Source organism: Pipistrellus kuhlii, unplaced genomic scaffold, assembly GCF_014108245.1.
Source record: "Pipistrellus kuhlii isolate mPipKuh1 unplaced genomic scaffold, mPipKuh1.p scaffold_m20_p_2, whole genome shotgun sequence".
NCBI lineage: Eukaryota > Metazoa > Chordata > Mammalia > Chiroptera > Vespertilionidae > Pipistrellus > Pipistrellus kuhlii.
The window spans coordinates 168,026,604-168,040,301 of record NW_023425515.1 but is presented as its reverse complement, the minus strand read 5'-3'; the positions used below and the strand labels follow the sequence as shown (position 1 = coordinate 168,040,301).

General features: G+C 49.9%; 1 protein-coding gene across 1 annotated transcript; it reads left to right on the top strand.

Annotated features, from left to right (window-relative positions):
- Positions 1-4,765: 4,765 nt before the first annotated feature.
- Positions 4,766-12,462, top strand: LOC118723116 (L-amino-acid oxidase). The gene is made up of 7 exons (XM_045583834.1): positions 4,766-4,796; positions 6,784-6,998; positions 7,730-7,842; positions 9,718-9,985; positions 10,659-10,721; positions 10,926-11,062; positions 11,520-12,462. The coding sequence occupies exons 1-7, from the start codon at positions 4,766-4,768 to the stop codon at positions 12,460-12,462; spliced, it is 1,770 nt and encodes a 589-aa protein (XP_045439790.1).
- Positions 12,463-13,698: the final 1,236 nt, after the last annotated feature.

Here is a 13,698-nt window from a genome sequence, read left to right as displayed (position 1 = left end):
AGATTATTTTGCCTCCCCCAAGTGTCTCTCCTCACCTTCCGAGAGGGAGAAGGGAATGAAAGATATTCTAATTGTTATGCCCAGACTTCGTGATCCTCAAGGACCACCAGGGAGCCGAGTCCGATGCAATAAACAAAAGAGCCTTCTCCATGCTAGCATGGGCCCCTCCCACCCATGCTGGCAGCATGGCGGAAGAGAGAGCGAACTTCTCCCAGTCCAGGGGTTTTACTCTGGTCGGTGGTGATGTCACTGCCTCGGCTAACCCTGATTGGTTGGGTGAGGGCTAGGGATAACTTCGCCCTGTGGGGCGGAGTCGGGAGCTCATCCTCGCCCTGCCCTGCCCTCTCAGTAACATGAAGGGAGCTCCCCTCCATGGTGTCATCGCCCTCCATTCTGCCATAGATTCCCATCTTGTCTGTAGCACAGCTAGAATTAAAGCCACTGCCTGGAGACTTTGCTCTATATCACAGCACAGCCCGGTCCTGCACTTGGTAGCTTACCTGTGTTCCCAGCTGCAGTCCATTGTGTGTGGGGTCTGTATGGAGTTTCTAGGGCCACGTGGCCTACTAGTGTGGGTGATGGAGCAAGTGAGTGCAAGGAAGCAGGAGTGAAGCCAGAGGAGCAAGAGAGAGAGAATTCTTTTTCTTTATTTCCTTTTTTAAATTTTATTGATCTTCCACAGAGAGGAAGGGAGAGGGATAGAGAGCTAGAAATGTCGATGAGAGAGAAACATCAACCAGCTGCCTCCTGCACACCCCCTACCTGGGTACATGCCCTTGACTGGAATCGAACCTAGGACCTTTCAGTCCACAGACTGACGCTCTATCCACTGGGCCAAACTGGTTTTGGCGAGAGATAACTCTTTGTTTCAGGTTATAACCAGGAGCTTAATCAATTAAGCCTTCGGATTTCACATGCTGGCAGTGGCTCTGCCATGCTGGCCAATGATCTTTGTTCCCCAGGCTAGACTGACAGATGTCTAGCTAACCTTCCCTACATCACCCCAACTTCACTGAGCATGCGCCCATCTTCCCCTTGGTTGGACCCCTTTCCCCCGTGATTTGCAGAAAAGGGACAGGTGGCTCCTTGAGAAGTGTGAAATTGCCGCTTCCTGGTGAAGCTGCCCAGAGGAGCATGCTTACAACGTCTGGCCTCTCCTTCGCCTTCTTCCTGTTATTAATATTAACTAGCTAGTTAGGATGGTAACAACCCACATCCAGTAAAGCAAAGAAGGCAGTTTTGTCTGCACTTTATATAAGGAAACTGAGGCTGAGCCAGAAAGAATGACCTAAGGCCACATAACAAGAAAGTGGCCGGCCTGCCTGCAATCCCTTGTCTTCTGGAGAACAATGGGATGGAGGGAGGAAGAAATTGATAGATCCTCCCTTCCTCCAATTGATGGACAGACACAAACCCCACCTGGGGCCAGACATACCTGAGCACTGACCCACCAATTAGCACCTGCCAAATATCCTAAGCCCCCCGATTCCTAAGTCCTTAGGTCCCTAATCATCAATCAGTGTGTGCTTACTACTGTAAGTCCCGTCCCCTATCCTCTCCTTAAAAGTAGACCCCCCGGGTGTCTTCAGGCCTCTTTCTTTTTGGAAGCAGCCGGCTTAGGTACCCTTCTCTCCAATAAAAGCCTGTCTCCTGGCATCCCAGTCTCTAGCTACCTTCTTTAGTTAATCTTTTAGAAATCTGAGCCAGACACTGAAGATGCCTGTGAAGAGTTCTCAGTCTGAGGGGAAGGTGGACATCACTACTCCGCTCTCAGGAATGTTCACCGAGCACAGCGTGGTCACCTGGTGGCTGTGTCACAGGGTGTCCTGGCCCCTTCCTGGGGAGCTGCAGCCTGCTGGGGGAAGGATGCACACCAGGGTCAGAGCAGGGACAATCCCCAAGAAGTCTCAGCCTGGGCAAGCAGAGGGTTTCAACCCACATGAATGCATGGCCTCCAACATTTATTCACCCATCCATCCATCTATCCATCCATCCACCCACCCACTTGTGTGGCTTTCATTCAGTCGCCTTACAGTACTGAGAGCCATGTGTGTACCCAGCCTGTGTTTACTGGGGGAGCCTTCCCTTCGTCTCCAAACACCAGTCCTGAGTCCTCAGCTCGTGGGGCTGCAGCCCTGTGTCTGATCTGTGTGTGTGATGACTGCTGCTCAGTGGCCGGGACAGTCCCAGGGCAGGGACCTGGCTCACTCCTCCGTGGCTGAGCTAGAGGAGGCTGCACAGGCTCTCTGGTGCCTCGCAGCTTCTCTTCGCTGCTCCCAGCACTCCCTCTCCAGGAACGGGTGTTCTGGGCCCGGTTGCACGGGCAGAGGTTGTGTGAGCACAAAGAACACACTCCCTAGGTCTACTGGTCAGCCCCAAAGCAGAAGTCAGGATCGGAGGGGCCCAGGTCACAGGATTGTCTCTGTTCCCCACTGTACTGATGAGAAAACTGAGGTAGCCGATACCCTCACACACACACACACACACACACACACACACACACACACACTCACACACATACACACAACATAGCTCCTAGTTCTGCCAAGGCCTGAGCAGCTCTCCTGGGTGGTCCCTGGCCTCACATTTGGATGCTCTGATGGGGAATGGGGGCCTCTCCGGAATGGGCTGCTGGTAGGTTGATGGGGGAAGGGCAGCTGCTCCCATTCTGAGGACATTCCCTCCCAAAGTGCCTTTGATCTCTAGTGAGCCTGGCCCCAATCTCCCAGTTCTGCTCCAGGACTGCCCCGCGTGAAGGACAAAGAGGGGTGTGTGTGTGTGTGTGTGTGTGTGTGTGTGTGTAGGGGTGGGCTGTGGGGGAGAGTGAACAGGCAGGATATTATCAAAGGATCCTTCCAGGGTACATTCTCCAGCCCTCCTTGACAATGGGGTGGGTGGGTTTCCCTCTCTCTCTCTCTCTCTCTCTCTCTCTCTCTCTCTCTCTCTCTTAATATATTTTTATTGATTTCAGAGAGGATGGGAGAGGGAGGAAGAGAGATAGAAACATCAATGATGAGAGAGAATCATTGATGGGCTGACTCCTGCACACTCCCTACCAGGGATTGAGCCCACAACCCAGGCATGTGCCCTTGACTGGAATCAAACCTGGGATCCTTCAATCCACAGGCTGCTGCTCTATCCACTGAACCAAACCAGCTAGGGCAGGTTGGTTTCTTGAATGGTTCCTGGGGGCACACACTGACCAGTGAAGTGTGAAATTAGGTGGGGACACGGGTCTGTGGGACTACACACACATGCTCTGTGTGTTTGGAGGGGATTGTGAGCACCATGAGGACCTGGGTACATTCCATGGTGCCATTAAGGATGCTTCCGGAGTCTTTGACCTTTCCCAAATGGCCACCGGCAACATCAACCCCTCTTCTGTTGATGTGGACAGAACTATCTTGCATCAAGAGCCACTTGGAGACCAGTCTGTTCAAGTGATCCTGAGCGCAGACATGAACTGTGCACAAGAAAGTTCTACAGATCAAATTCTGCTTAGGGCTAGAGGCCTGGGACATGGTGTTCATCCTCAATCTGGGGGTGGGTTGTGGTTGGGACATGCATGAGTACAAGAGATCACTGCCCTGGCCTCTCCTGTACCACACAGGGCCATGCATTTCACAGCTCCGTGCTCCCAGCTCTAGCCATGGCCTTCTTCCACAGAACACCCAAGGAAGGCCCTTCGTCATCTCTCCATAGACATCATTCTGCACAATGGAGCCCCACTGCCCTCTCAGGCCATGAATAATTAAGTAATTATTAATTCTAGTGGGTTATATATAAAAGAAAAACAAGTTGTAGAATATACCCAGTACAATACAATTTATATAACGGTCACTTTCAAAATTTAGATAAAATGATAAAGAAGCGAAAGTATAAGGAAAAAAATAAAAGATTCCAATAGGAATTCTAGAACAAAACTAGAAATAACTGATAAAAATAGGAAGATAATTGCCAGAGCTGGCAAAGTCTTAAGTTTTCAGACCCAAAGAACCCTGTCTGCCATCCAGATGGTGGGGGGGTGGGGAGGGGGGTGGAGATCCAAACATGACTTCATATAATTTCAGAATTATAAAAAAGGGAAAATCTTTATATGCTTCCAGTTGTGAGGAAGACTAGAGATTACCTGCAAGCAAACAAACAAGCACATACAAAAACAAGAAACAAAATTAGCATTAGACTCTATCCAGAACACAGGATTCTAAAAAAACTGAAGACATTTGGGAGCACAGACATGAACTGCACATAAGAATGTTTTTGCTGGTCAAATTCTCTGAAGAGGCCAGGGGCACAGTGTTTGAGCCTTCCAAGCTCCAGTGAAAATGGTAGAATTCTATACTCAGTCAAGTCAATATAAACAAAAACCAAGATGAAACTTAATTTAAAAAGTCAGTTAAAAATGAAGTCGTTTTCAAATCACACGAGGACTTGGTCCTCTATGATCCCTCCCACACATCTTTTCTGAGAAAAAATACGAGGTTCCTCCTGTACATTGGCACTCGGGTGTGGTGCCAGGATCTGGGCTGGGAGAAGTGGTTTCCTTGGGAGACAGGTCTGGAGAAGGTGGGGATGCACACATGAGGCTGGGGATGGGACTGAGTCACTGTGGACACCTCACCTGACAGCCCAGGCCTTGAGGGCACACTTCCTTCTCTGCTTGGCCCAGCCAATAGTGCCCTGGGGCAGGCTGGTGGAATGAGGGCAGCTACTGCTGAGGTGGAGCTGGCTGCTCATAAAGAGGGAGAGCTGCCCAGGGCCCATCATGAGCTGCAAGTCCATGGCCAAGATGAGGGGTAAGTGAAGTCCTTTCTCTAGGTCTGAGAGAGGCAGCAGAGGAAGGAGGGATTGAACTCTGAAACAGAGACAAGAGCTATATTGAGGGGTGGGATGGCTGAGAGAGTTGAGATGGACCCAAAGAGCAGTCTGGATATAGGGCCATGCAAGGGGAAGGAGGATGGGGACTGAGATGTGACAGGAACTAGGCTAGGGGCTACTTTCAGATATTGAAAGTGAGTCAAGAGAATGGATATAGGGATGAGCCTGGGGGCTGGGCCCATTCAAGAGGAAGGGCATGGGGTCTGAGAGAGAACTGTGGCAGCTCAAGGAGATGGAAAAATGTGTCAGGGGTGGAGAATGGGCTAGGGAGGCTGAAGTAGGCCTCGGGGAGGGAAAGAGGGGGAGGCTTGGGACATGGGTACCCCTCCCCTCTTTTCTGAGAAGTCATCCCTGCAGGAGGCTCTCCTGGCATTGGGAAGGGCCTGCACTGGGAGCAGCTGGGTGCCCCGCCTCTTCTGAAGGGCAGCCCCTGAAGATCCCTTTTCTTTTGTGAACCTCAGAGGTCCCACCTATACAAAGAGACTAAGGATTCTCACCTGAGCTAGTGCAAGGGGCACAATATACCCTTACCCCAGCTCTTGGCTTTTCCCTTTAAGAACAGGCAATAGGATGTATTGCATGTTCTATACCAATTCTGGTTTCAATCTCTGCTGCACGCTAGAAAACCTGGAGAGCTTTGGAAAAAACACTGAGGCCGAGGAAGAGATACCAAGGTCCCTCAGGGCTAGTGATATCACTGAGAAACTGGTCACAATTCCCTATTCCCTTTCCCTGAAGACAGATGTACTTCACACACACACACACACACACACACACACACACGCACACACACACCGTCCTCTCACATACATATTCTCAAAGGACACAGATACCTTCAGGCTCCCCCACCCCGCCTTATACTCAAAAGCACACACAGAATTAAATACAAGAACATAGGCAACCATATTCTCTCTCACACTTAAGCAATACATACCATTTATCCTCACTCTTCCCAACCCAGGTTAACACACACCCAACACACCCAGGCATATACACAAATACACTACATCCTACCTCACTTTCCCATATGGATTCATGTACACATATGTAACATACTGTCCCACAAACACATTCCTTCACATAAAACCACAGACAATGCACAATCATACAGAGCAACAATCACAAACTCAGTCACAGCAACTTATATTACAGACAAGCTCACACACAGGCACACTCACCATCATAAGCAGACATATTTACAGTCAAATACAAATCTGTATACACTCATGATTTCCAATTGTGAAGACCCACATCCCATGTGATTCAGGGTTCGAGCTCTAGAGAAGGGCCGCACACAAATGACAGAGACAAGGCAAGAAATAATAATTTGGAAATAGGGGGGCCAGGTGGGAGCCCAACACAAGAAGAAGGACTCCACTTGGGCTCAGGCCTTTCCATCGTTTTATTCAGTTTGGGATACACCATTAGCTCTTAGGCAGGCAATTTCCAGTTACAGACAGACTATCTTATCAGTAAGGACTTACTTAACTATCTGGCTGGGAAGTTGCTTCAGCTACCATTGTCTCCACTAAACAGTTAGTGCATAGCTCTGACCTTTGCCAGGGCTCAAGGTTCACCAGCCTTCTGGGCTCCTTGTCCACACCTCTCTGCTCGTGAAGACCATGGACAGCTTCCCACATCCAATGACATGCAAACACAGGAACTTGCAGTCCACATTTACAATCATACAACACCAGCATGGCTCACACACACATTCATACCCACACAACACACTCACCCCACCAGAGACACAATCACAAACATGAAGTGTTTACAACCACACATTCAACAGACACTGCCTGACCTTACCATCCCCACTCGTTCACACAGCCTAGCTCACCTGGGCAGGTGGGATAAAACACCTGGGCCCCAGAAAGACAGCCCCCATTCCTTTCTCTGCTCCAGGAATCCTGGTCTTGGGGCTCCTGTTGGCTACTTCCGGCTGCCTCGGCCACCATGAGGACCTGGCCAACTGCTTCCTGGACCCTGAGTACGAGTCCATCGTTGTCACAGCCCAGGAGGGCCTCCACACCTCCCCACTGCCCAAGCGTGTGGTGGTGGTGGGAGCTGGCATGTCTGGCCTGGTGGCAGCCAAGGCCCTGCAGGATGCTGGCCACCAGGTGAGCAGGCTTTGGAGGGGCCTCAGCCATTTGCCTCTGGGTTTGCTTTGCTTGGGTGGGAAAAGATAAAGAAAACAATTGCAGCCGAAACCGGTTTGGCTCAGTGGATAGAGAGTCAGCCTGAGGACTGAAAGGTCCCAGGTTCGATTCCGATCAAGGGCATGTACCTTAGTTGAGGGCACATCCCCAGTAGGGGGCATGCAAGAGGCAACTGATTGATGATTCTCATTGGTGTTTCTGACTCTCTTCCTCTCTGTAAAAAAAATAATAAAATATATAAAAAAAGAAAGAAAGAAAGAAAGAAAGAAAGAAAGAAAGAAAGAAAGAAAGAAAGAAAAGAAAAGAAAACAATTGCACATAACCCACTGGGTCTCTCAGCCCTTAGTTCTTGTTTCTCAAAACTCCCCTGAGACTTGACTTTAATTGCAACCTGTGTTCTCCTAGAAACAAAAGTAGAGAAGGGGTTTGCTAACAGGTAAAGACCCAGAGGCATGCTGTCCCCTGCCCCTGTGGGGCTCTTCTGCCTCACTCCCATTACTCTCCCTGAGCGCTCCCTCCCTGAGCGCTCCCTCCCTGAGCGCTCCCTATCCCTCGCGGTTGGTTATCCCGCACATTCAGGAACCCAGTGCTGGAGTTCCAGATTAGGGCCTGTGACTGAGTGGGGGTAGGAGTACAGAGTGGGGTGGGGAGAGCCTGGTCCTGGGAATGACAGCAGCTTCTTGGGACCCCAGGTTTCCGTCTTGGAAGCCAGCAGCCACATCGGGGGCCGGGTGGTCACAATCAGGAACAAGAAGGAGGGCTGGTACCACGAACTGGGGCCCATGCGAATCCCCAAGTCCCACAGGTAAGTCCTGGGGAAGGGATGGAGGGAGGGCAAGGAGGGATGCTTAGGAGGAGGCAGGGTGGGCCCTGCTGCCATTGAGTTAGAGCCCGTCCAGATTCACTGTCCCATCGGATTGGATCCTGCAGGTCAGGACTAGCACTGGTCTCCCACTTGGCAGAGACCAGTCCCTATCCTCAGAGCCCAGGGTCACAGGGAAAGTGGAAGATCCTAAACGAATAACGATGATCATTACCTTTAACTCATCAAGTTGTATGCTTTAAATACTGGCAGCTTCTTACATGTCAATTATACCGCAGTTAGCTCTCCAATGATAACAGCTGCCATTTGTTGAACCCTTACTACCATGTTACCCCGAAAATAAGACATCCTCCGAAAATAAGACCTAGCGCATGGAAAGATAAGACATCCCCTGAAAATAAGACCTGGTGCAACTAGGGAGTTGGGAGAAAAATTTAATTAATATAAGACTCTGTCTTATTTTCGGGGAAACAGGGTATGTGTATTATTTCATTATTGCCATTTGATACTCTGATGTTTCCCACTTACAAGTTAAGACACTGGGATCAGAGATATTAAGTGACTCACCCAGGCCTCTCCCAGGAGAAAGTGACAAAGCTCCTCAAGATCAGGGGCATGACTGACACAAAAGAAAATGCTTGACTTCCCACCCTAATCCTAACCCTAAAACTGTACCCAACTCCTAGAACCCCGATTCTGAGGCTTCTAAGAAAAAGACCCCTCAGCTAGTATCCCACATACCTCCAAAAATATGACTTCTTTTTTTTTAAATATGTTTTTATTGATTTTTAGAAAGAAAGGAAATGATAGAGAGAGAGAAACATCGACCAGCTGCCTCCTGCACACCCCCTACTGGGGATCAAAGCCCCAAACCCTCATCCCATGCTCTGCTTGACTGGGAATAAAACTGTGAGGCTGGGGAAAATATGACTTCTTTTTAAAGTATAAACAGAACCTGAGATTTCCCTCAAAACACCACCTAAAGCTAAAACAAAACCCAAGTGAATTAACCCAAACTAGAAGTCTTTAGATGCAGCCTCGAACTCACCTAGGAATGGAAAGTGGGATTTCAAATACTGTCTGAAACACCGGGCCTCTGGTCCTATATTTGAATCCTATACACTGATATTTCCTAAAGGGCCTTCATTCGGTGATGGGTGGCCTCTCTATTCCCCACCTTCTTCTTGTGTTGGGCTACCACCTGGCCCCCAATTTCCAAATTATTATTTCTTGTTTTGTCTCAGTCATTTGTGTGCGGCCCTTCTCTAGAGCTCGAACCCTGAATCACTAGGGATGTGGGTCTTCACAATTGGAAATCATGAGTGTATACAGATTTGTATTTGACTAAATATGTCTGATTATGATGGTGTGTGTGCCTGTGTGTGAGCTTGTCTGTGATATAAGTTGCTGTGACTGAGTTTGTGATTGTTGCCCTGTATGATTGTGCATTGTCTGTGATTTTATGTGAGGGGATGTGTTTGTAGGACAGTATGTTACCCAAATAAATGTGTACATGAATCCATATGGGAAAGTGAGATAGGATGTAGTGTGTGGGTGTGTATAAGCCTGGGTGTATTGGGTGTGTGTTAGCCTGGGTTGGGAAGAGTGAGGATGGTATGTATGCATTTGCTTAAGTGTGAGAGAGAATATGATTGTCTATGTTCTTGCAAAAACAGAAGGAAATGAACTAAGGCCACAGCAAGAAGACATAGGGGTAGAGATGAGGAAGGAGTTTGTCTGAGTTCCCTGGGCCACATGAAGAAACTACTTTTCCTGGAAATAGCTCCTTCTTGCGCAGACAGCAGGAAGGCGGTGCCATTGGGATGGGTGTCGTGTTAGTGTCTGTATTTTCTCCAGGCTGGTTCACACCTATGTCAAGAAGCTGGGCCTGAAGCTGAACAATTTCATCCATTACAATGCCAACACCTGGTACCTCATCAACGGACAACGCTATCGCATGAGAGAGGTCAAGGCCAACCCAGAAATTCTGGGCTACTCCAGGAACCCCACAGAGAAGGGCGACCATGCTGAGAACCTCTCCCACCAGCCCACTGCCAGCTTGCCCCCTGCCTCAGCCCTCCCTGGGCTGGGAGAGAACAGGGTCTGGCCCGAAGTCACCATGCAAGTTAGTGGATGGACCCAGTCACCTGACTTTGATCCGATACTCACCGGATTGTCTGCCTTCCTTCTAACACACCCTAAGAAGGTTACCACCCCAACCCTGGTACCCAACCCTGTATCCTCCGTCCCTGGGTGGACCAGGAGTTGCTTGATCAGTGGCAATAGAAGGAAAAGGAATCCTTGGTATTGAATCAATCCCGCTAGGTTTCAGTAAATGTCTTCACCTTAAATTTTAGTCTCCACCGAAACCGGTTTGGCTCAGTGGATAGAGCGTCGGCCTGGGGACTGAAGGGTCCCAGGTTCGATTCCAGTCAAGGGCGTGTACCTTGGCTGCGGGTACATCCCAGGTAGGGGGTGTGCAGGAGGCAGCTGGTTGATGTTTCTCTCTCATTGATGTTTCTAGTCCTCTGTCTCTATTCCTTCCTCTATGTAAAAAAAAATCAACAAAATATATATTTAAAAAGATTTTTAGTCTCCACAAACCTTTAAACGAAGGGGTGACTTTAGGAGAAAGAGAAGCATTTAGGAGCTCCCAGAAGGGTCTTTCCTTGGGTCCTTTCCTCCCCCACCTTTTTGTCTCCTCTCTCTTCAAAGGGACATCCCGAGAGCCCAGGAATACTGCTTCCGGACAATTAGCTTTAATCTAAAGCTGCTTTCCCCTTCCTGCCCTATTGCAGACCGAACAAAGTCTGAAAAATATCAACTGCAGCCACCTGATGAACTCTTCTGACTCCATCAAGGTGAGTGAGGCAGAGGTAGAGATGGAGGGGTGGGTGTGTTTGGCGTAGCTTCTGGAGGTGGTCCCCTGCCTACCAGGACCTCTCTTCCCGCTGCCCTGCCTGTACCTCCCTGGGGTCCAGGCCCACCCCCTGCCTGACCTGGGCCCTGCTGAAGCCCCTTCCTACATATGGGGCCCTCCGTCCGGCGTTTCTGCCTCCCCACAGGCTCGCCTGCTGAAGGAAGGGATGCTGAACCCCGGAGCAGTCAGGATGATCAGTGACGTGATGAAGGAGGATACTGAATTCTTTAAGTCGTTCCTAGAATCCGGGAAATCTGACATCCTCTTCTTCAAAGATGATGAGTAAGACTGATCAAACCAGAACTCAAATCTCCCCTTTCCTCCAATCAGAGCAGAGAAAGGGAGCTTTGATCACTGGGCAGTTACTATGTGCCAGGCACTGCCCTAAGCACGGTCCAAACGCTATCCCATTGAATCTTACCATCACCTAGAAGATAGGTACTATATTATTCAGAGCTGGTGAGGCCTCCGAGGCCCAGCGAAATGATGAAACAGCCCAGTTCGCATAGCTGGGCCGAGGGCTGGAGCCTGGATCCAAACCCGGGTCTGCAGGATTCCTCCCCGGATGCAGACTGCACAGCGCCTGAATCCAGGGCCTGTCGTGGTGGGAAACCCCCTTTACTCTGGGTGTCAGTGTTCCGAGCTATAAAATTCAAGGATAACCCTTCCCTCCCAGAGATGGGTTAAGATGGTGTATGACGTATGCCTGTGAAGCTAGTGTCTTCCCCTTTCAGACCAGGAGCCCTGCTGGAGACTGGGCAGCCTGGCCTCCTGCCCCCCGCCCTCCCCCTGACCCTCTCCTCTCTCTTCACCTCTGCAGCTTTAGCGAGATCACAGGTGGCTTCGACCAGCTTCCCCAAGGCCTCGGTGCCAGCTTAAAGCCTGGCACCATCCGCCTGGGCTCCAGGGTGGAGACGGTGGTGAGGGATGGGCTCGAGGTCCGCGTTTCCTACCGGGTGGGCAAGTCCAGCGCTGCCCTGCGCAGCCTCACAGCGGACTTTGTCGTAATCTCCGCCTCAGCCGGCGCCACCGGCCTCATCACCTTCGAGCCGCCACTCTCACCGGGCAAGGTGGACGCGCTCCGCTCGGTCCATTACGTCAGCGCGACCAAGGTGGTCCTGGCTTGTGCGGAGCCCTTCTGGGAGCGGGATGGCATTCAGGGCGGGGCCTCCATCACCGACGGGCCCTCCAGCTACATCTTCTACCCCAGCCACCGCCTTCCCAGCGGCAAGGGGGCCCTGCTGGCCTCCTACACCCTGGGCAACGATTCCCTCTTCCTCGCGGCCATGAAGCGTGGTCGGGTGGTGGACATGGTGCTGGAGGACCTGGCGGCGGTGCACCGGGTACCCAAGGAGACGCTGCGGCACCTGTGCCCCTCCTCTGCGCTCAAGCACTGGTCCCTGGATCCCCTCGTCACGGGCGCCTTCGCCGAGTTCACACCCTTCCAGTCGAAGGACTCTCTGCGGCTCCTCTCCCAGCCAGAGGGCCGCGTCCACTTCGCGGGCGAGCACACCTGCCTGCCCCAAGGCTGGCTGGACACTGCCATCCAGTCCGGCCTCCGGGCAGCCAGGAGCATCCAGGCTGCCGTGGATGAGGAGGCCAGAGGAGGTCAGCGGAGGCCAGGGAAGGCCAGAGGAGGTCAGGGGAGGCAGACCTATGCCAACACCCAGAAGAGTTTCTAACGTGGAAAGAAGGCGCTAAGGGAACCTGGCAGGCCCAAGCTGGCAGGTGGAAGTGCAAGGTGAAGGAGGCGAAGGAGACAGGTCATCATTAGTCTCCCTGGCCCTCAAGCAGCCCCCAAATGCCAGATAATGAACCCAGCTGGTGAGACCACAAGAAAATCATCACTTTTTCTGCGCCTCCCCCCAGCCAGCCCTTGAGGAGAAACAGCAGAGTCAGGGTGCTCTGAGAGGGGGTAAAAAAAGACCCCCCAGTGGATGCCTGAGACCACAGATAGAACCAAAGCCTCCTGTACTATGTTTTTTCCTATACATATTATACATACATACATGCATACATACATGCGATGAGAAGTTTAATCCAGAAATTAGGCGCTGTAAGAGATTAACAAAAATAACTAAAAATAGCCCTAACTGGTTTGGCTCAGTGGATAGAGCGTCAGCCTGTGGAATGAAAGGTCCCAGGTTCTATTCCGGTCAAGGGCATGTACCTTGGTTGCACATCCCCAGTAGGGGGTGTGCAGGAGGCAGCTGGTCCATGTTTCTCTCTCATTAATGTTTCTAACTATCCCTCTACCTTCCTCTCTGTAAAAAAATTAATTAATTAATTAATTAATTAATTTTTAAAAAATCAATAAAATATACTTAAAAATAAATAAATAAAAATAAAATAGAACAATTATGACAACATACTGTAAAAAAGTGATGTGAGTGTGGTCTCTACCTGTTCATATCTCCCACCCACACATGTAAATACCTTTCCATCTCACCTAAGCACTCGCCATACACTGTGTCCAAACTGTTACAGTGTGAGGCGTGACAGCAAACCTTAAACAAATTTATTTTTCCTTCTACACAATTTTATGTTCTTACCATAGATCTTAGCAGATGATTTTTTGTCTGTCTTTACTAAGTCAATAACTATCATCTATCGATTCAAGGCAATCCCAATAAAAATCCCAGCAAGTTATTTTGTGAATATCAACAAACTGATACTAAAGTTTATGTGGAGTGGCAAAAGACCCAGAATAGTTGCCATAATATTGAGGAAAAAACACACACAAAGTTTGAAGACTGATGCTACCCAACTTTAAGACTTACTATAAAACTGCAATAATCAAGACAGTGTGGTATTGGAGAGAGAATGGACAAATAGGTCAATAGAACACAATAAAGAACCCCAAAATAGCCCACATAAATGTAGTCAATTGATCTTTGACAAAGGAACAAAGGCAATAC